Consider the following 24,307-nt stretch of genomic DNA (forward strand, 5'->3'; position numbering starts at 1 on the left):
TACATATGTATATTGGTGGCAAGTGTGAGATATATGAACCAAAACTATATTTTATACAGCAGATTATAAAGTGTTCTAGAATAAAATATGATCGTTCATCATAATTTTTTATACTAAATCACTTATAACTTTTAAAATAGGAATAAGTATGCTGTCATGTCTGCTATATAATTTAATTGAAGCGTCCATTTTGTTATATTATGAACTTAATGACAGAATTACTATTACTTTAAAATATACGCTATTAAATACATTTTAAATGCTTTCTTCTCATGATGAGTTCATCCTAACTTTGATATGCTATCCATTATTTTGTTCAAAGATTTAATAAAGGTTATGCTGCTATATAATTTAATAGAACCGTCCATTTTGTTATATTATGAACTTAATGACAGAATTACTATAACTTTAAAAAATTACGCTATTAAATACATGTTAAATGCTTTCTTCTCATGATGAGTTCATCCTAACTTTGATATGCTATCCATTATTTTGTTCAAAGATTTAATAAAGGTTATGCTGGAATAATTGCTTAGTTAAAAGGGTTTAAATTTTGGATTGCATTTTATGTTTTCTTTGTCTGCGCATAGGCAGGTCTATTTTTTCACGTGTATTTCATGACTGGGTCTGTCTGACTAGAACAGACCTGTGCACGTGCAAAAGATAGACCTCATAACGGCCTTTCTTTTGTTTAAACAGGTCTATCTGAGAAATATAGACCTGTCACAAACAATAGAGGAAATGTGTAAGCTTGTTTAATTTGTTACCTGAATGCCATTATTTGTTTCTTAACAATGAGCAATAGGAAAATTTTTTTTTAATCATAATATTATAGATTATTTATAGTTTCCTCATTTCGGAAAAAAACCTTTCTAATGGCAAAGTTTTAGTTCAGAAAAATGTTCATAACTCATAAACCACACGGTAAATTTTGTCTAAACTTTGCATACTAGTGACATTAAAGGCATATAACCGTCCTATGATGTCAATTTCACGGTTCCTTATAACGTCCGTTCGGGGGTGTACTACCCTAATTTTAAAGGGTTTTTTTTATTATTTTTCATTTTCAAGGAGTGCATTAATTTTGTATATACCGTATTCTTGACATTCTCCTTCTGCTTTCCATGTCTGATTAACATTGTCACAAGTCATCTTTAATATGCCTAAATATGTTTTATAATAGGAGCAGTCAGCATACAAAGTTGAACCATTGTATGTAAAATATCCAGCATCCCAATGAGAGTTGTCAGGCTCCCCGCACTCTGAAATGAATAAAATATTAATAAATAATTAATTACAAAACATAAAACTAAAGGTGGTTAATACCCCAACCAGCAACTTTGACTTTTTAAAATATAAGTGGTGTGAATAAAAATTTGAATTCAACCTATAATAAAGGTTGTATCAACTGTGTACAAAGAATTATTCATATAAGTTTGTTACATACCAAGTTTAATTGCAAAATCTCAGTCTTAACTCAAGTTATTGTCCGGAAACCATTTTTTCATATTAAGTAATGGTAACCTTGACCTTGACAGTATATACATTATGAGAGTTTGATTATTCGGAGATTTGTCGGAGAAGAGCAGGAAACGAGAGAGAAGTGACGTCATTAATCCGAATTAATCCGAGATAAGTAGATAATCCTATGGGGATTAGGATTATCTACTCATCTCGGATTAATTCGGATTAATGACGTCACCTCTCCTTTCTCGTCTCCTGCTCTTCTCCGACAAATCTCCGAAAAATCAAACTCTCATAATGTATATACTCTTGACTCTAGGGGTCCAAATGCAATACCAACCGGGGTTTCCACATAAGGTTGCTAAATACCAAGTTTGATCACCATACTAAATTCCAAACTATAGTTATCGTCCGGAAGCCATGATGTAGTCCGACCAACCAACCCACAAGCTGACTCCTATATAATCCCCTAAACTTCGTTTGTAGGGGTATAATAATAAAATGAATAATAATATAATAGAGTTTTTATGTCGCAGGCTCTATTTCATTTATAATCGCTCATTTACAGACCTTTTCAGACAGAATGTACAATGTTCACTCGCTGCTTTGTTTGGAAAAGTCGAATAAATGTATAAATGCTTAATGTTTTCATCAAAGCTGTTGATCGAATATTCTACTGTTTTTTACCTACTTAATGCATTTTGCATCTAAATTCACCTTAATCGAACTTAGTTATTCTAAACAGCTTTTAGCACTCTTTACAAATGTAGACTACCAAAATTGCAAACGCTTAAAAATCATGATAATCATATTTATACAACAAAAGCAGTTTTTAAGATGTGCCTTAACAAGCAATGGAAAGGATGAACAGATGTTCTATTACAAAAAAGGATCAGACTTTTAAAGAAACAGATACAATAAAATGACCCACCATTACATACAATAGAAACATCTCTGCTATGACTGCATTCATTAAGAAACAAATACTGGCAATCACTTAGAACAGCATCGCTACTGTCACAGAAAAGTTGATCAATATAAACCGGCCCATTTCCTTCTCCATATAATGCCCCGGTGAAAAATCTCACAGCTCTAGTAATTTTTAAAGTAGAAATATACTTAAACTTTATTCTTACTGCCTTTATTTACAACTTTCATATTTATTTCTCGAGTACATTCGACAAAACAAAAATAAAAATTATTTATATATAAAGGTTCTTAACTATTACAGAACTATATTTGAAGTCCTAAAACGTTTTTGAATAACAATGATTTTGTTTACATCAGTATGTTTGAAATACAGCACATTGGTATCAATTGTGAAAGGTATACATTTACAAGTTCAATAAAAAAATATCTAATCGTATGATTATGGAGGACTCGTTTATAAAACTAACTGGTATTCCATTTACTTTTTTGGTAAAAGTCATCTCTCTAACATGTTTAGATATATCAGGGAAAACATTCCCAAGCAATATATACAATAGCAAATCTTTGTTTCAGCTACAGATAATCCCATATGTGTGTTTCGAGTAATAAAAATTATGCTACAAATGTCGTTATACACGAGTTTTCATCCAAATGGATACGACTATATTTTATACCTAAGCAACTTACTTCAGTCCAAGCATTTTACAAAACACCTCCGCATCTCTTAAAGCAAAATTAGAATCGCAAATAGTTCCCCATGTGTCGCTAATTTTGATTTCTGCCCTACCATCGTCAGGCCCTGTACCATTTGTTAATCGCACATCCGTTATATTTAGAGACGGACCTTATAATAAAATTCTTTATATAACAATATGAATAATTATGTTGATAAAAAATATACAATACAATTTTTTTTTAAAGAAAAGGTTAACTTAATCTTTATGTTTTACCCCCGCTGTACAAACAGTGTATTCATTTTTAAATCCATAACAAAACTATCTTTAAAAAAAAACTTTGCATGAAACAAAATATTTTTTGTGATAATTAGCTTATGATTCATTGACTGAAATATTTAACATTTTACATTTTTGAAACGTAAACCAATTAATAATAAAATGTATAACGTTAATCGGGTATAAGTATAAAATTACCAAAACACATCACTGATAAATCGTTTGCATGCGAACATACGCCGTGATAGTTGTTTGCAACATATTTGCAGTCGTTTATATCTGTATAAGATTGGCGGCTACAGTGTAGACTCTCCATGTATATTGGACCTTCTCCTTGACCATAATATGCATTATAATAGTAGTCGTAATATCTGCAAGGTGACAATTAGTAAATTTTAGTTTCTTGGTTAACAGAGAATAAAGATTTGAAATACGTCCTTATTGGTAATATAGACATCATTGAAACAATCTTTCAGATCTATGGTGTTAAATTCACTTTTCTCTTTGAATTCCTTTTGAAAAGGAATGGACATCTTAAAAATACCGATTTAAAGATAAATTCATTGGCGTTTTTCCGCGAAGGGGCAGGGGTTTTTTATGCAATTTTTGATTTAGTGTTTTAGTTGTATTTGATAGACATTAAAACATTTCTTTGCATTTTTTTCCACGTCTAAATCTACGATGACTGGACTATTACACATTAAAATAGTCTGAAATGAGCAAACATTATTACCGTAATGCAAACATATTGCATATAACATCTGCTGATGGCCAGCCATAGAATCCTCGTGAACAAATTGTTCCCCATGTGCCATTTACTTCTAATTCGACTCTTCCATGATAAGGTCCATTTGTACCGGCCAGTCGCCATCCAGTAACATTCAGCTGATACCCTATAAAATAATATTACACATCTGGGCCAGTGATTATTAGCTTAAACATGTTAAATTGCTCTCTTTCAATTTATATCTTTTTTTATATTCAACATGATATTTTGATTGAGCTCAATAACTTATCCTGTAATAATGTCTGTCAACTCTTATGTAAACTAAATGCATTTGAAATTTTGAAATAGTTGTCTGCAAACAACTTGTATATAATCTACAACATCTTTGAAATGCAACATTCAGCAACCTTATGCACGGTAGTAGTACGTGCAGGCTACCGTCCACGCCTCCAATGTCTTTAAATGGCTATAATGATGGAACCTTTAATATAATATATGCGTGTCATTCCATGAAAAGCGGCGTATGCCCCTACCCCCCGAATAGCCCCCTCTCCTTCTCTATGTGTGTTCTCTTAACGAGAAAATGATAGACGGAACTAAATCAAATGGATTTTTGAAGGAGATCTATGGTTATGTAACCTGCATATAATATGTATAAGACGTCGAACGACCAGTTTAAAAATCAGGTTACATATCCACAGACTAAATAGGAATATTGGTTAGTATTATACATTAATATTTGCTGTTATTATACAGTGCAATGAGAATCCAAGGATTGAATATTGAATGTTAACAACATCATACACAAGAGAAAAGGGATACAAATGAAAATAATGAAAAATTATGAAATGAAAATAAAATGATCACCTGTACAGTAGACTCCTGCACTTTGTGTGTACAAGCAATCATTATTGACATTGTAAGAACAGTTGTTGATATGTGATTCATTTCCATGGCATTGAAGATTTGAAATAAAAACCGGGCCATCGCCCCCTGTATCTGTGTAAATATGACTTGCTCTGTTAAAACACAATATACATACAGTGTATCTTAATTTCTATCAAAACAGTTCATTATATTCCTGAACCTGTCTGATATTTATACGCAGATATAGCAATATTATATTAAATGTTTCTTTTAAAAACATTGCGCATCTGATTTAAAATCGTCAGCAAAACCAGCTGGAAAATATTGATAACTATTAGCAGGGCAGCCTCATCGAAGATACATTTTATAACTATGTAAACATAGTTTGCCGTTGGCCTTACAACCAATCATTGCACAGTTTCATTTAACCTTGTTAACATTACTGTTATAAATCTATTCAAATGTTAATTGAAATTATGATTTTAAAACGAAACTGGCTCGATAACACTTTAGTACGCGAGTATATGAAGACTATTACTAGCTTTTGCATGCTTACAGGCATTGGAATTTCACGGTGTTAAACTTTTAAAAACGAATAATCGTTACCAAGAACACGGCAAATGCGGAATTTTCCAGTGCAAACGTTATAGCTACACGTTGTACAAAACCTCTAGTTTTTTGAAAGAGTTATCAACGAATAAAAAGATCAAATTGGTACAAAAACACCAGTTTTTAAATGCGGAAATATACCCTTAATTTTAAACAGAACATACATGTAATACTAGAAATGTGTCCATAGGACACTGATGCCCCCACACGCCACTGTTCTGTCAATCTTATGACTCTAGGTCAAATATTTTTTGGACTACATGTGCCACAAGTTGAAACTAAAAATCAACAAAGAGCCATAATTCTGTAAACTTTGTTCGCAGCAAAATTTCCTTCCTTTATTACCATCTACACATTAAGGTTGTTAATCCCTGGAAGTTTAAGCAAAATCTGCCATCCGGTTTAAGAGGAGTTGCGTTCACATAATTTCTACATAGTAATTAATGAAAAAATCAACAAAAGGCCATAATTCTGTTAAATTTGGTTGCAGCAAAAATTCCTTCCTTTAGTGCCATCAACACATTAAGGTTGTTCATCCCTGGAAGTTTAAGCAAAATCTGCCATCCGGTTTAAGAGGAGTTGCATTCACAATATTTCTACATAGTATATAGTGAAAAAATCAACAAAGGGCCATAATTCTTTTAAATTTGGTCGCAGCAAAAAATCCTTCCTTTACTACCATCTACACATTAAGGCTGTTCATCCCTGTAAGTTTAAGCAAAATCTGCCATCCGGTTTAAGAGGAGTTGCGTTCACAAAATTTCTACATAGTATATAGTGAAAAAATCAACAAAGGGCCCTAATTCTGTTAAATTTGGTCGCAGCAAAAAAATTCCTTCCTTTACAACCATCTACACATTAAGGTTGTTCATCCCTGTAAGTTTAGGCAAAATCTGACATCCGGTTTAAGAGGAGTTGCGTTCACAAAATTTCTACATAGTAGCTAGTGAAAAAATCAACAAAGGGCCATAATTCTGTTAAATTTGGTCGCAGCAAAAAATCCTTCCTTTACTACCATCTACACATTAAGGTTGTTCATCCCTGTATGTTTCAGCAAAATCTGACATCCGGTTTAAGAGGAGTTGCGTTCACAAGATTTCGGGACGTATGGACGGACGGACGGACGGACAAGTGCAACGCTATATGCTCCCACATTGTGGGGGCATAAAAAAGGACTCCGAACTAAACTGTCAACACGATTTCTTTGGTTTTCTTTGTTGTTACTGTTGTTACATTAGAAATACACGTTCTTTACCTTCTCTTTAAAATTAGTTTGACATCTGTTTATAGTTAAAAGAATTTAATGTACTCAGTAAAGTTTCTGTAACTATCTAATAATTTAAGCAACACATTTAAATGGCTAGAAGAAAACAAGCAATTATCATAGTATTGCAAGCAATCCATAAGTCCCCTACCGGTAAGAGCCCAAGCAACATTCTGAAGGGCCATTGGCCATTCACTTATGTTCCTATTTTAAGTAAATTTGTTGAAAAAATTCTTTAAAAGTGATCACAGGAAACAGTTTTAATGTACAGACAGACGGACTGAAGGACACTCTAAAGTTATTTTTTAAACATCCCTGTTATCAAAATATAACATTTTTAAAATCCTATCATGATTGAAGAAGTTGGAGTAAAAATTACCAATTTCTCAAAAAAAAGTCTAAGTTTAAAAGGGGCATAATTCTGGATATAGTCTTGCTAGAGTATTGAACACTCACAAATGTTGAGTGATAATAAGAAACATTTATATGAAGTTTGAAGTAGATACATTCAGAAAAAGAAGTTATTTAAAAAAAAAAATGTTTTTTTCATGAAAATTTTAAGTTCAAGGGAGGTAATTCTGATAAATTTTGTGCTAGAGTTGTAAACCTTGTCACATATTATGTGGTTGATGACAAGCAACTTATATTTAAAGTTTGAAGAAAATACCTTAAGAAATAAAGAACTTATAGTGAAAAAACTTAAAAACTAGAATCAGAAATCTTGAAATTCAGTCTATTTGTTGCCATAGCAACCAGAATTTTCAACATAGGAAAATAAGAAAAGGATGTGCATAATTTCCATACTGCCATCTACCCATATGTCAAGTTTCATAAACATATGTTCAGTACTTTTTGTGTTATCACTGGATCCAGGTTATGTGTACCATTTGCCATATTTTCAGTCTATTAGTTGCCATAGCAACCAGAATTTTCAACATAGGAAGAAAAAAAAAAGACGTGCATAATCTCCATACTGCCATCTATCCATATATCAAGTTTCATAAAAATATTTTCAGTACTTTTGCGTTATCGTGGGATCCAGGTTATGTGTAAAATTTGCCATATTTTCAGTCTATTTGTTGCCATAGCAACCAGAATTTTCAACATAGGAAAGGACGTGCATAATCTCCATACTGCCATCTATCCATATATCAAGTTTCATTAAAATTTTTTCAGTACTTTTTGCGTTATCGCGGGATCCAGTTTTGTGGACGGACGGACTGACGGACGGACAGACGGACAGACGGACGGAGGGTAAACCTAAAGTCCCCTGCGGTAAACCGGTAGGGGACTAATTACAAAACATATTATTTCTGAACTTGAGAATGGTACATTTATAGATACGTTGGTAGAATACTGAATACGTCTTGTCATGACATTTTATAGTATTTTCTTCGTCAGAGCAGCTAAAACGGTATTCTTATCAGAGCCTTAGCCATAACAAACTCCTCGCAGCGGTTACTTCCCCTGATCTGTACAGTAACCACTGCCACCACAAGTAAATTCGGTCGAATATAGCCGGATATATTTTTTTCACTTTTAATTTAAAAATATGTTTAATATGTTACATTAAACATGAAAATTGAAAACAAAATAAAGATGAGTCGGCGATGATTATATTTACCTGAAACAAACATAATGAATAAAAACTTATTCTTAGACTGTTTGAAAAAAGACAATTAAGAAATGGTACATTTTGCAATGATTTAGTATTAATCGAACGGGATAATATTATGAGAAACAAAAAAAAAAATGTCCGAATTTTATTTGAAGATTTCGAAATTTTTTACGATTGGTAATAAATCGATAATGGGTTGTAACCAAGCTCGGACGTTACATAAATATAACCAAAATGGCTTCAATAGCTGTTAGCCGTGTGTAGGATTTGACAAGAAACACCCCCAAAAATGCAATTATGTGTCCATATCCATATTTAAGCACCAAATGAATGAAAACGAGTATACTGTTAATTTGATCACAACTTTCATAATTGATCAATAACATGGTTATATCGTTTTGTTGCAAATATGTCTAAAACAAATTGTATGAACTTACAAATTATCTTTTATTGCATATCATTTTCAGGTACCACGGGGGCGTTTAAAAAACCAGCCTCTTGTAAGGCTAACATATAAAATATAATATTGAACATACTCTAAACCAATCATTTGACATATGACGTTCGCCTCTGCCATAGTAAAATTGTTGCTACATATAGTTCCCCAAATACCATCAACCTGTATCTCTACACGACCTTCGTGATGACCATATCTGTTTACAATCTTCAAATCACTTATTTCTAACGGATAAGCTGTAATTAAACGATATTATATAACTATACATAACGCCAACGGCTTGTAACTGTACTTTACCTAACCAACATCAAAATAGCTCTGGCAAAAAATAAAACGTTTTGTCAATTTTCATTTTGTACCAAAGAACTTGTTTTTAATATCATTCATACATTATTTATTAAATAGTTGTTGTTAATGGTATATTATATACATGACGTGTCACATTATAAACTAAACTGGTCTACATAGACCGTTTACGTTTTTTAAAAGTAAGAACAGAGACAAAATATTTTTTTTCTGTCTTGACATAAAAATCAAAAAATAGGCAAAATAAGTAACATACAATATTTTGATGAGCATTTGTCATTTTGCATCCAAGTCCCATTCGCAAGACAATCAAATGTAATATTTTCTGGTTGATAGCCAACGTCGCACTTTGCAGTCAGTACAGTACCATTGAAAGAATGATAAGATCCAAATTGTATTAACGGTTTACCACAAGCTGTTAATAAAATAATGTTAAGTTTTAGATGAATATAAAAAAAATTCATATGCACCTGAGAGAAAATGTGAAACAGCATGTCTTCCACTGACTAAAACATTATTCAGATCTCAAAGCTCTAATCAATATATTTGAATTAATTACCACTAAGGATCAAGAAATATTTCAACAGTTTTAAGTTTGGTTCAAGATTACATTTATCAAAGTTAATCAAAACAAATAATACCAGAATAATTACAGAGCATTTGTATTTGAATGCACAAGTTTTCAATTTAAAAACGTCCCGAGTGCTTCTGAATACAACTGTATGTTAAAAAACCAACTAATCCAGTACCATTACAAGTAAAATGGTTCCCTGCGGGGATCATTTTTAATGAGATAAAGATATTTCATTTAATCTTTTCAACATATTTTTTTTTTTTGGGGGGTGGGGGGTGGGGGTATATATAAACGTTTGTATCAGGAATATAGTTGACAATAATCGATCAAAATAGAAGAAGGTCTTTGGAAACTGGCGAACGTTGATGACCGGAGAAGGATGAACATAAAAAAATTATTTCTTTTTAAGGAAATGATGAAATAGGCCTACCATTTTATGAATTATTCCGAGCAAAAAAAAAAAAAAATAAAGTAAACACACAAGTTTACGCTGAAAATATCTCTATTTATTATGGCAGATGCCACTACGAATATTTTAATTGTGTAGATTTTCAGTATAAACAATTTATTGTTTGTAAAGTTTGATAAACATATTAAAGAAACATTGATAATTTTCACATTGTTCAAGTTTTTCCAACTTAAACGGTAAAATGATAATAGAAAATTAGAAATATCACGTAATAGTTTTTTGTTCTTAATTAGGTGTAATTCTGACTAATTCCCTAGAGGTAAATCCGTAACGTACCCGCAAACGGTATTAAGCCAGATTTTCGAAAAGGTCAATAAACCAATCATGTACGGTTTACAGATCACATGCTCCTCCATGTACCGAAAACAGGTCACGTGCTCCTCCATGCCTCAAAAGTTAAACGCGTACCAATACCCTGCGGTCTCCAGACCGCAGGGAATAATGAAGAATCTCAGCGAGCCACTTGATGTATTGGTTTGAAAATGATATATGTTGGTCTGATTATGTTCAAAAATATATATAAAATAACTATCAAGGTTATAAAGAAAGGAAGATGCAAAAAATGCTTACGTGTACACACTAACGAAATATCACGACTGTGAGAGCAATAGCGCCGTCTTGGAGGCAAATTATAACTACATTGATTTACATGGGTGTTTGTTGCATAGCATCTCATATAACCGATATATATAGCTCCTGTTCCTTGTCCGTAAACAGAAGGATCGGCAGAGTAGCGAGTTAATCTACAATTTAATAAATTCCAATCTTAAAATCAAATGTAAATACAAGAACTGAGAAATGTCTCTCTCTAGAGAAGGAATAACAAAAGCTGTAAATTATGATGTCAACCACAACTATTCGTTGCAAATGGTAAGCTTTAAGCATGGTTCCCATCAATGTTTAATGAAAAGAAGTGCCCATAATTGACGTTCATGTGCAGATAAAAATTTCTGTTCTTGTTACATAGCTTTATATAATATTTTAAAGTAGTTTGTACTATATTTGAACGAATGTCTCAAAAATATTAAGATCTATGTATCAAAATGTGAAGTCTAGGGTGAAAACTCAAAACAACACTTTAAGTGAAAGCATTTTATGTTCTCATTGTGCCCATCAGGGTGACTGCTTATCTCCTTTTCTTTTTTCAATTTATTCAAATGATATTGAATATACACTTATGCGTGAAGGTTTAAAAGGCATAGATACCGGGATTTTGTTTTAAATTTTTCTTCTTTTATACGCAGACGATATTGTGATAATAGCCGAAAGTTTAGACGATTTACAAAAAGGCATAGATATTTCAAAAGATTATTGTGAGCGTTGGAAACTTACCGTAAGTGTTAATAAAACAAAAGTGATGATTTTCAGAAAGGATGGGCAATTACCAAAAAATATATGGGTTATGTATAATGGGTCTGAAAATGAATAAGTGAATAAATTTGCATATCTTGTGATAGTTTTTTCTTGTGGGGGATCTTTCGAACACACATATGACGCATTGTCAAGTCAAGCATTTAAACCTATTTTCAAAGTGAAACAATACTTACAGAAATTTACTTATATATAGATGTAAAACATAAAATTGAATTGTTTGACAAGTTTAATAAACACATTTTGTGTTATGGTTGTGAAATAAAGAAATATGTGGCATGAATAAAACTGATAAAATAGAAACTATACACACACATTTTCTGAAAAAATATTTTAGGGGTAAAATAACAAACCCAGACTTATTTTGTATACGGCGATTTAGAAAGGATGCCTTTAAAAAACAAAGAATAATACAAGTTTTAAAGTTCTGGTTAAAGATAATAAAATGCGACAACGTGAAACTGATTAAACAAACATACAATTTGATGCTTTTGAACGAAATAATGAACCTACTAATTGGGCAACGTCTGTAAGAACAATTCTTAAAAATCATTCATGGATATTTCAAGAAGTAGGATATGAAACCATTTTATAGCAGAAGTCAAACGAAACTAAAAGGTAATTTTATTCAAAACTGGATGTCTGAAGTTGAAGCGTCACCCAGGGCCGAAACATATAACGTTTCGCTACTTTGGGTTTTTGAAATACATAGAACAAGTCAGCATCAGCAAATACCGAACTGCTTTAACAAGATTGCGTTTATCGTCACACAGATTTTATATAGAAACAGGCAGATTGTATAAACCGCATCCAGTTCCAAGAAATGAACGCAAATGTATCTTATGTAAAACACAAGAAGACGAATTTCATTTTCTTTTAGAATACCAATTACATAAAGATTTAAGAATAAGATATATAAAACAATACTTTCGAAAAAAACCAAACATTCCAAAGTTTGTTGAACTTCTTTCCAGCGACCAAAAGCAAATAAGTCACTTTTCTCGACAGAATAGTACATGTATAATATTTTCCTTTTTTCTCTTGTGGAAGTCTCTATTTTGGTATAATATTATATTTTTTGTGTGCGTGCGTGCATGCGTGCATGCGTGCGTGCGTGCGTGCGTGTGTGTATGTATGTGTGTGTGTAAAGTTGAATACTAACGTTTACTTTTTGTATTGTTTCAAAATCTTATTGATGATGTCTATGTTAGGTGTATAACTGTTTGAAAATACTACAAAAGTCAAATTAAATAATTTAAATGAGAACATTTACATAAAAGCATTTATATTTTTATTCAATGATACTGTTGTTTCACCAATTACTTTCTTATAGTTTGCAAAATGATACGATGAGGTCATGAGTATGATATTTACTATTTTCATGAAAATACTAAACATGCTTGATAAAAGTAGTTTCATATTTCTATTGCATGAAGTCATGATTGATATATTTTACGATTACATACATGTATGATGATTTATATAGAATTGGACCGCTATTGAATATTTTGTAAAAAAAAACTTGTATTATATGCTTGTTTATATGTATACACAGTCATTTGCCTTTTGTTCAATAAAATTTTTCATTCATATTCATATAGCAGCTGCCTGAATTTTCGATCGACTGAAAGGAACATGACTAATTTAACAACAGGTTTTACTTACTAGAATAAAACATTTAGTCACGACATTTCTCCCAATTTTTATATTATACATAAAGGCATAGCTTTATATTAAAATTGTATACACAACTAACGACATGTATTGTACTAGAGAATATTTAATTCCAATATGATACTTACTTAAAACCCATTGATTTACAAAGAGTATCGGCATCATATGATCCGATGGAATAACCACAAACAGTGCCCCAGTCATCGTTGATCTGAACTTCAACACGACCGTCATATGGACCTGTTCCCCCGACAAGCCTTACATCTGTTATATTATGTGGATATTCTAAACAAAACAAACAGTGCACATATGTTATTGTTATTTCTTTCATTTCGATTATAACGATTTTGAGATGATAATATTTGATATATGTTTTCCTGTCTCTACCAGCATTTCGTTATGATTTTTTGTAATGATTGTCACTAGAAATATGTGAAAAAGCAGCAGATGCACTTTGAATTTATACATTCATATAAGTCAATAGTGTCTAGTATCTACAATAAGGGATTTTCAAAACCCTTTGAATTTGTTATTTATTTAAAACAAATGTTTAATGCTTATTTGAATTGGTAAAGAATAGTGGGCTTTTAATGGTTTGAGTAAATATGTTGCTATATTCAATTAAAGAACGGGATATATCTCACATCAATTTCAGATACAAGTATACTTCAAACAAAGCAACAACAGATTCTCTTATTGCAAAAATCAGCGTTCGACTACTTTTACTGAAACTCAGAAAAAGACATCAAACGTTTAGCAAGCGTTTGAACGCCGTAAAAAGAGATAACGTAATTCAAGTTTTTTTCAGTGAAGATATAAAATTTGAATCGAGATATAATCCATTAAACAAAGGGAACAATTGACCTTATGTGATTTTACAAATTAAATAAAATAGAATCAGTTTTGTACTATGCAATGTAAATTCATCTCTTTATCTTATTCTACAAATTTTCAAGGAGAAAACAAATAAGTTTCAAGAAGTCGATCAAAATCAACAGTGCTTTTTGTAATTATAATAGTATAAAATACGATACTGATTTAATATGGATTTTTGGACACTAAAAATAAAAACTAGACTGGATGGAGTCCGTCCTATGCATTGGATTCAAAATGAAAACGATGCTATACGGGGTTTCATATGGGATAAATATGGATTGTATGGACTGTCAAGGAAAAGCTAAATTGGATCCAATTGTGATATATAAGTATATTGGAAGATCACATTGCATATTGTTCAAACATTGGGTTGTGTTTTTTTTTTAATGAATTAAGAGAATGATATTAATGATGATAGCCATATTAACAGATAAATAAACTCAAACTTACTACACTCAACGAAAACTGGATAGCTACTCGAACATGTCTGACGAACATCGTATAAACATTCGTTAATGTGATCCTCCGTTCCTATACAATCAAGTTTGTCTAAATGATAAAGGTTTGAAGTGCTTCCATAATAGAGAAAATCGTGAAACCAGTAGCTGAAATGATTATTTAAGGCCCATGAATGGGACCTTTCTGTACATATAATGACAAACATAATTATGTGAACCATATACTTTTATATTAACAAAATTAACAGCTTTCTTTATTAAACTGATTAGATTAAACAAATGTATCTTATAAACTATTAATTAAATATTTGAGTTTATGCGACATAATTATCAGGTTCTAATTATACTAAAATATAATGTTTACAATTTACAAATTCAATTTGATTTTTAAAAGTGTTATAAATTTATAATAAATATTACTTAAATCCTAGCATCTTGCATATCACTTTTGCGTCGTTGTATTGAAAGCTGTTTCTACAAATTTGTCCCCAAGTATCATTGACCTTCAGCTCGACAAAACCATCAGTTAATCCTATACCATTGACAAGCCGTATGTCAGTAATGTTAAGTGGATACCCTGTAAAGATTCATGTTATCTATGGGTGTTTTTTTTACATTTCAATATTCACAAGAAAAAAACGGCAAATCTATTTCGAGCATGCGCACAAACAGTAAGGTCAATTTTTTTAACATTCTGACCAATCCATACAGTTTAATTTATGTGCTCAATTCTAACATAAGAAACTCATATGATGTTAAACATATGAATGGATCGAAATAGAACCTTTTAAGCGTTTAAATGTAAGTTAACAATATGGATTACATCAGAAATATCTTAAAGAGAAATGTCTTACAATTTACGTGGTTTGATATCAAGCATGTCAAAGCATGCGGGATTTTTTCGTATTAAACATCACAATGGGCGCTCATTATGATTTATCCGAAATACTATTCAATTAGATATCTTAGTTGAAGCAGCAAACTTAGCCCGTTAAATATTTATGTCAAGTGGATTGCATAATCTTGCATAATTTGTACTATAACAAGCTTTCTGTATTAAGTGTGTACGTATTTATATATATTAAGCATAATGATGTTCCATTCATAATAAATGTACGAAATAGTGTGTATTTATCTGTGATTGTGATAGCAAAAACTGTTTAACATTATTTCAAGGGCAAAACACTCAAAAACTAGGTCGATAACGCCAGTCTGATATGCATTTGGCGGTAACGAGGCTTGCCGAGTTACCGCCCATAGGCGGTTCCAGAGGGAGAGATATTCCAATCCGAACCGCAAACATATGTCAGATATTTTTTCTTGCATATTCTGCCATATTATTTCATGTTTAAAATGGTTTACCTCAATATGATATATGTAAATGGAAAATAAGCACATATTTCCCTTCAAAACAACGTTATTTTAACGCGGTTCATTCATAACGTGCGCTAAAATTACGTTGTTGTTTGGCACGTGACTCATCTGGCACATCCCCCATGCCAGATGAAATTTCCGGCATGGGTAAATCTCACGGAAACGCCAGTCTGCAATGCAAGAAATGTTTGTCTTTCCACTTAATGCACGGCAAAGTCAATCGTATTACCGTTAACGTATCAATCCAGAAAATAATTCAAACTTACCAGATGTTGCACATGTAATGTTGTTTGACCATGTTCTATTAGTTTGACATATACTTGTGTGTGTGTTTGTCTGGTAGTCAGTAACACAAGAGGTTGTAAGAACCGAACCATTTGATGATATTGACTCAATGATTCCATTTTTGATGTCGATGTCCCCACATTCTGTCAGTAAAATGAAATGATCATTCATAGTTTTTCCCAGAAATCATTTTACTTACCAGTATGTGTTTTATGAATTAGCCACTTCGATTAAAACGCGAAAGTGTTTATTTATTATGGTTATTAAATAGCTTTTACTATTTATATTGTTACTTATCATTGTAATATTGAAGTGATCAGTAAACGTAAATAGGATTGTTTAGAGTTGCGAAAATGAATATGAAGTTAAATTGCTTTGTATATTTATGTACTTGTTGGCCGAAACAGTTAAAATGTTATATGTTTTTTAAAGTTTCTTTGACTTAAAATTATAAAAGTTCTCAACTATTAAATAAAATAAACATATTTCTGAAAACACGAATCTGTACCTGTACATATTACCCCAATGTCTCGTGAATGAACGCAAAACGAATTGGGTTGGAAGAGACACTCTCTAAGGTGACTTTCATATCCATTGCAATAAAACCTCTGAGCAAATACTGGCCCTTTACCTTGCCCATAATGTGCTCCCGTAAAGAATGATGTCGCTCTGAAATGGAAATTAATATTTTTGCATATAAATAGCCGTGGTATTAAGTTTTATCTAACATTTAACAAAATGTGTTCCAATAACAAACCTATTATAACAGAAACGGAATTGTTCATGTCTTTTAAGAATACAAATGCAACATAAGATTGAGACATTTGACAGAAAACACAAAATATGATAAGCTTATATAAGAAGGTTAAAAAAATATGATATGATACAAGAAGATATTGCATTTGTATTCATGCAAAATTTCAAAATTTAATCTAGAAGGGATAAAGAATACAGAGTACTGAATAAATAAAACGCACGACGTAAACAGAAGAAATAGATGACGAGTTACATAGGGAGGCTACAGATGTTTCTGCAGTGGTATGGAGAGCTTGTAGCTGCCAGTTCCCGCCCAAAGAGGATCGAAAGAAAATATACCGTATGTTTGTTTAACAAAGACAGGAAAAGTGTTGAAGAAATTATGACAAAATTTGATATAATCAACATACGTCAGATTCAGTGTTCTACATATAACTTTGGCGTCGTTCATGTCAAAATCGTAATCACAGATCGTTCCCCAAACACCGTCAACCTTGATCTCAACACGTCCGCTAAATGAACCATTGCCATCTACAAGTCTTACTTCAGTAATGTCCAAATAATCGGCACCTGGTTATTGATACAAGGGATAATTTACTACGAAAGTTATCTAGTAAATTGTAACAGAAGCATCCATGAGTTTTTACAATAGTCTGCAGGTCAATGAATATAGCAAATTATACAGCTAAAAATATATGATTCGCATAATACACAAAGCGGCAATTTGAAATAGAAATATGCGTTGTATTTTTTTTAAAAATTGGGCGAAAATTTTAAATTAGTTTAAAAAAAAAATTATCCCGTAAGGTGTTTGGTTTTTTACCCTTTCCCTTTAAAATTGCCCCTTTTTGATATTTTTTATGCGGAATACAGTTTTTAAACTGTTAAGTCATATTCTCAAAAGATAAATACAGAGAATTTTTACTCATATTCAAAAAAGCCTTTCAATTTTTTGTTGAGAAATTTTAGATCCATTTCCAAACATTTGCTTACACGTTGAAAGGCCTGACACCGGTAGATGTTTTGAAACCTCTATCAAGTAAGAACAAATAACAACAAAACAAACAAAATGATAATTAACATACACATAATTTCTTACTTATTTGAAAGTAGGTAATTATAAGTTACCTGTTGTTGTGTGAACTGACGTCAGCAGGAACAACAGCATAAACCTTATCTTGCACATTTTAACTGTAAAAATATTTTTCTTTTGACTCGTTATACTTTAACTACAAACGCATGCATAACAACATGAGAATACAGCGTATTTCCATTCAAAGAAAATGGGTTTCAACTTCTTGAACATTTACGGTACAAAAGTTACAGATAATAAGTGTACATGTATATCATTTCCAACATTTACATGTACTCGTATTGTTTAAATACCTATGTGATTACAACTACAATAAATTACAAAATAAATGAATAAATAAAACGATGGCTAAAAGCCATATAATACAAAATACGTATATGCATTTACTACAACAATATCTGTAACTTTCAAACAGTAATCACCTTTGATTTGACAGAAGAAAAAAGTTTACATGCTTAAGAGGATTTCTTTTATTTGTCTATCATATGAGCATTATTTTGATAAGCTGAGCCCCAAATAACATGATTTTGGTTTTATTTTCTTTTACTCTCATCACATATCTATGATCGGCATAAATGAAAAATTTGATCAATACTGGTCACGTGTTTTGTCATAGATATGTAAATCAAAACCAAAAGTCGAGCTTACACAGATGTAAAATAATAAACTCGTATAATACAAAAAAAAGGCCAAATGTGAAGCTATGATTAAATATATTCAACAGTTTAAAAGTGTTAATTATTAAAAACTGTTTATTATCACAAAAATTAGTCAGCCAATATAATAATTTTTGTTTTGAAAACTAATAATCTATTATGAAAAAAAAATATTTTAAATATTTTAACACTCTGATGAAAACGAAAATACCTTTATTAGTATCTACTCCATATTATAATGCTGAAATTGTATGTCTGCACGCAAAGTTGATCGCCTACTTTGATTTGCATTTGTAAAAACACATACTTATATAATAAATAAAATGCGTAATTTGTTGTCACATGATAGAAAAATATTTAAACATTTCATTGGTTGTTTCCAAACTGAGCATAACAGAACATTATTGAATGTAAATGTGTTTTTATTCAAAGCGGAAGTCCTTCAAATTGATAATTGCATTGCACGTTAGAATTAATACCAGCAAGAATCTGTTTTATTTTTATCTTGTTAACACTTCTGATTGCGTAGAAAGTTAAAGTCTTTGACTTCCACCCTCATAATTAAGTTCTTGCACCGGCTGGACAATGAGCCATTATACATAGTATGATATTGTAAACGCTACAGTCTTGTTAACTTGATAATCATATTTCCTACCTTATACACATTACAAATGAACGTTAATTAATATGGAAAGAAGCACGTGTTATGCTTGATTTTTATCCCTGCTACTTTAAAAGATTTTACAGAAGGAAAGGCATAAAAGAAACAGGATAAGGAACAATTTAAAAACCGAATATTAATACAAAAAAATCTTTAATTTTAAAATTCCGATTATCAATAGACTTACAAAAAACTGACAAATTTTTAGACTCGTAGAAACTGCAATACTGTATTGCTGCAGCATGAGAAACCGTTATAATGCTACTATATATAGCGAAAATCCAGTGAAGAACAAGCTCCTGCAGACATGTTTTTCTTTGATTTTCTTTTTAATTTGCCCTGAAAAAACAAAGATTCATCATGCTCAAAGAATTTCGATCACAACGATAAAAAGAAGTTCCCATGGCGTAAGATATATATAAGTAACAGTGGCATAGTTTTTTACATTTTTAAGAAGTCTTAAACACTTATATGATATTCTTTGTTTCGTGCAGTAACCTATATATTGTAACCTGGATGAACTATAACATGAACGTGCTAACATTAATTAAGAGCAGTAAATTTTACTAAAAGGACTTATTGTCACATAAAAGGTTGTTATGCTACAAAATGAGACAATGTTCTTTTATCATAATGTTTATCGTTTTGGAAAATCTAAAAAAAGCCAATATTTGAAAATGTTATAATTCTTTATCTAATCTTACTATTCTATCTTTACGCTCAGTGGGAACGGGAAGACGCTAAATAAAAAATATAAAACGTGATAAATTACAAACAATACGTGCGAAATGCATATTTATACGTCGAACGATATTTTAGGTGCAACTGAAATTATAATTGATAACACGTTTTTGAGTTTAGAAACTGTGACTTCGTTTTGCGTTTTATCTTTTATGTAATCAAGTATGAAAGTACTAGTTTTACAGCCTGTGTTTTAATAAACACGGCAGGAAAATATGTTGATCTATCGTTATTGGTACCATGAAGAAACACTTAAACTAATTCGAAAATATACAAGCGTTTCAGTTTATATTTAACTGCGCATATATATGTATATTCTTTTGAAAACAAATTTATGCTCGCAAATTATTCTTATTTCATTTTATTCAATAGATTTATTGTCATTTTATTTGCTTTTCAAACCACTCTAAATAACTATAATGATTATTAAATGCCGGTGTAAGTATATAGATATCTGTTTATAACAAAATTATGTGTCTTCGTGACAAAATTAAGATCTCACTATAATTTTCAATTCCTATTGATCAGAAGCTCAATATAAAGAATGGGACAGTAAATATTTCTAAAGAGATCTGTAAATAATTTAATGCTTAAACGCATATTTGCTTAAAGTCTAGTTTTGGGGGGATTTTTTACGACTTCCGCTTCATTCATTTTGGCACAATAATTGGTTGGCATTTTGTATGAGAGCATTGCAAATTAAAAAAAAGTAAATTAGAAATTGCGTATTTTTAAAAAATTAAATACATATAAGGCATATTAAATTCTCCGTTTAAATTGGCTTAGGGTGGGCGATGTACGAGTAGAAATGGGCCAATCTTGTTAACTGTATACCAGCAACGGCGACATTTACTTTAAAGTATTAAGTAAATAGTTAAATGTTTAAAACACATATTTCATCAAAGCCTAGTTGTTTGGGGTATTTTTTTATAGACTTCCGCTTAAACCATTGTCCCACAGTTATGGGTTAACCTCTGTGTGAGAGAAGTACAAATTTAAAAATAAACGCACATTTGCTACTGCGTATTGTTAAAATATCACACATATTACGCATGACAGACAAATCAAAATACTTGAAGGTCGACCAAAGTCGTCTTTATGATATTTGTTTGATACATTGTGCCAATGCAACGACTTTGAAGCCTTTTGATCTCTTTCTGATAACATTTTTTACATTTTAAGTAAGTCAAACGCACAATTGCATGGTCAAATGATATTTTGGTGCAACTAAACTGTCTTTATATAGGTTTAAAAAGTATTCTTTTTAATATTTCAGTGTTATAGTATTAGGATTCAATATATTTCATAGAAGCAAAAAGAATACAACATTATTCTCAAACTTTTGGATTTTCGTAGTTTTATGTAACATACAAATTGGGTCAAGTAACATAACTGATGAATATGAGCTTAAATCATAAATCATTATGATTAGCAATGTAGTTCTTAATTTCATCTACTTCAGAAAATGCTACCTTAGAGAGTGAAGAAGTAAAGAATGCACTCAACAGCATACCATTTCAAAAACTATGTACGTTGCTGAGTTGTACCGGAAGTAATATTCAATACTTTTAAAAGATAAATTTGAAGAATTTCAGTATGTACTGTAGGGGGAGGATACACAGCACAGACATATATTGCTATAGCAAAATACATGTATATAATGTTTTTTTTTTGTAGAGAGACAGCAATTTGCAGACTGTTTATTGCTACGTTTGTCACGGACTTCACGAAGCTTTTCGAATTCGCAAGCGTCTCATTTAGCATATGCACAGGCCCTCTCAAAATGGTTTTTTCTTCAGTCCATTAACCCTTAAAAGTTTAGAATGGCCCTTTGAAAAATAGAATGCCTGTAGAATAATTGGATATGGCTTCTTAATACTGATTGCAGTGTAAATACATATTTCAATTCAACACAAAATTCCATAAACAATTTTATTATAATACTTTTGCTGTTTACTGCTAGTACTTAGTATATAATCATGTTTGATACATTAAAGAAAAACTTCTGATAATTTGAAAATTACTTAAAGTAATTTTGTTTTCATATTTGACATTTCCTATCTATTAAAATCCATATCTAATTTTTTATTCACTTCTTCCCTTTAGATTACTTAACTATATACGCATGAACGACGCGAGTATATAGCTTACATAATTATGTTTAAAGTAGACCTAGCTTCTAGTTAAATTTGTCACATATAAATTTAATTACTTGCAATTGGACTAACTGATTAAAGTGCATATTACCTTGAACAAGAGACAATTACTTATTTTATAAATGTTCAGTCATATAAACCTTTTTCTATATCTGTATTTTCGGTTCCTAAAATGATTTAAGTAAGCATGTAACTAATTTACTTTTAACCTGATAACCTATACATTGACTTAATTTAAGTTGATTTGTATACTTTATAATGATAAGTAAACTAAACAAAGCTTAGCATTTACATACTTTCTGATTTTAATTGTCTATTTTAACTTAGGTAAATACGGTTGTCTATTCATAAAATTGTGTTCGATGTGCTTATCGAAAAATGGACGGAAAAGGCCGAAAAGTTACTATTGCATTTCCATCGTACTTTGGTACGCAATAGTAATAGATAAAAAAATGTAATACCACGAAGTACCTTAAACGAAAAGGTAACATCAATAAATGCCAAAAATGAAAGCATAATTATAAGCTGTATAAGAGTGATTCATGTCGGTAATGTTGTTAAGGTTACCAAACAGGCTTTAAAGATTATACATGTAAAGAATTTTTTTGATTTTTTTTATTCAATATTTGATACTGACGTATTATGTTATATTTTTTATTCTAAAACTCTTTGTGATTTTGTCAAAGAAGAAAAACATTGGTGATAACTGCCAATAAATACTGATTATAGACTACATGTATACTGTATGCAGCTGTTATCTTTTTTTTCTTCGATTAGATAGTTTATAAAGTTTTTTGAAGGCAACAAAAATAACAATTTTGTATTGATGTTTTCCGTTCTTATGTTTTCTTTACATTTGATGCCAAAATAACATCGCACATCACATACTCTTACGCCATATCTTTTGATAAAATTTATATAACAGAAAATATTGTCCCAGATGATATGAAAACCTTTACAAAAAGGAATAGTAAGCTAGATGTATGGAATAATGACCAGTTAGTTTTTCATGTATCGTAACTTAGGTTATAGAACGGGTCGTGCATATGCAGTTTGAACAAATAATGTTTATTTACGAACAACAGCTGTCTGCATTTTGGAAATCCCATTCAACTGACACGTTTCTTATTTACCTTCTTGACTTTATCCGGGCAAATAACTCCAAAGGGTTACTCAATGGTATGGCTATGTTGGACCTACAAAAAGCATTTGATACCATCAATCATGATAGTTCGTGTGATAAATAAGATCTGTCAAAACTATTTATTGGTTTAAATCATTCTTGTCAACTAGGTTTTATATAGTAAGTATCGATGAAATAGAGAAATCCAGAATCCCTAAAGAAAGCCCAACACGACAAAATACTAAAATGTTCCAGGCCATGTAAAGCGGCGTATGGTCCCCACGTAAAAGAATGTGTGTGCTCTAAACGAGAAAACAATGGGCGGAACTAAATAAAATGGAATTTTAAAAGGGGATCTGAGGTAATGGAGCCTGCATATCACAGACAAGACGTCAAAAGACAAATTTAACAAGCAAAAATTCGTTGAATTTATATCCCCCGCCGAGTACTGGTTATTACTAACACAACAACTGAAGACATAAGGCTTTATTTATATATTTATCATGGAATAAACAGTAACATTCTTTGAACTTGATAAATATTCAGGGCAATAACAGAGCCATAACTCTGTGTTAAATAGTAATATCTGGACATGCCAATGAGATGTATGCATACTGTATAACTAATCAAGGGCCATAAATCTGAGTTATAACTGTCTGACCGGAAAAAGGCGACTATATGCACATCTCCTCTTCGTATCCCATAAAGTTTCATTGAATTCTAGCCAGTTGTTACAGAGAACTAGCACGGAAACGATTATTGCTCTGGTTCTATACTGCATAAGTTATCAAGGGCCATAACTCTAAGTTAAAATGTCTGACCCGAACAAGGCTACGATATGTACA

General features: G+C 31.2%; 2 protein-coding genes across 2 annotated transcripts; both read right to left on the bottom strand.

Moving 5' to 3' along the window:
* Positions 1–416: 416 nt before the first annotated feature.
* Positions 417–14,421, bottom strand: LOC132717706 (scavenger receptor cysteine-rich type 1 protein M130-like). Its single transcript, XM_060701255.1, has 12 exons — positions 14,412–14,421; positions 13,412–13,568; positions 10,809–10,981; positions 9,452–9,610; positions 8,969–9,125; positions 4,942–5,093; positions 4,081–4,240; positions 3,546–3,718; positions 3,082–3,238; positions 2,396–2,556; positions 1,095–1,262; positions 417–421 (listed from the first exon to the last, which is right to left on the bottom strand). The coding sequence occupies exons 1-12, from the start codon at positions 14,419–14,421 to the stop codon at positions 417–419; spliced, it is 1,632 nt and encodes a 543-aa protein (XP_060557238.1).
* Positions 14,422–16,222: 1,801 nt separating this feature from the next.
* On the bottom strand, positions 16,223–18,226 carry LOC132717707 (scavenger receptor cysteine-rich type 1 protein M130-like). The gene is made up of 4 exons (XM_060701256.1): positions 18,161–18,226; positions 17,443–17,602; positions 16,785–16,945; positions 16,223–16,419 (listed from the first exon to the last, which is right to left on the bottom strand). Exons 1-4 carry the CDS (start codon positions 18,216–18,218, stop codon positions 16,223–16,225), a joined length of 576 nt encoding a protein of 191 aa, XP_060557239.1. The 5' UTR covers positions 18,219–18,226.
* Positions 18,227–24,307: the final 6,081 nt, after the last annotated feature.

Source organism: Ruditapes philippinarum, unplaced genomic scaffold (genome assembly GCF_026571515.1).
Source record: "Ruditapes philippinarum isolate M1 unplaced genomic scaffold, ASM2657151v2 ctg11675_1_1_1_1, whole genome shotgun sequence".
Lineage (NCBI taxonomy): Eukaryota > Metazoa > Mollusca > Bivalvia > Venerida > Veneridae > Ruditapes > Ruditapes philippinarum.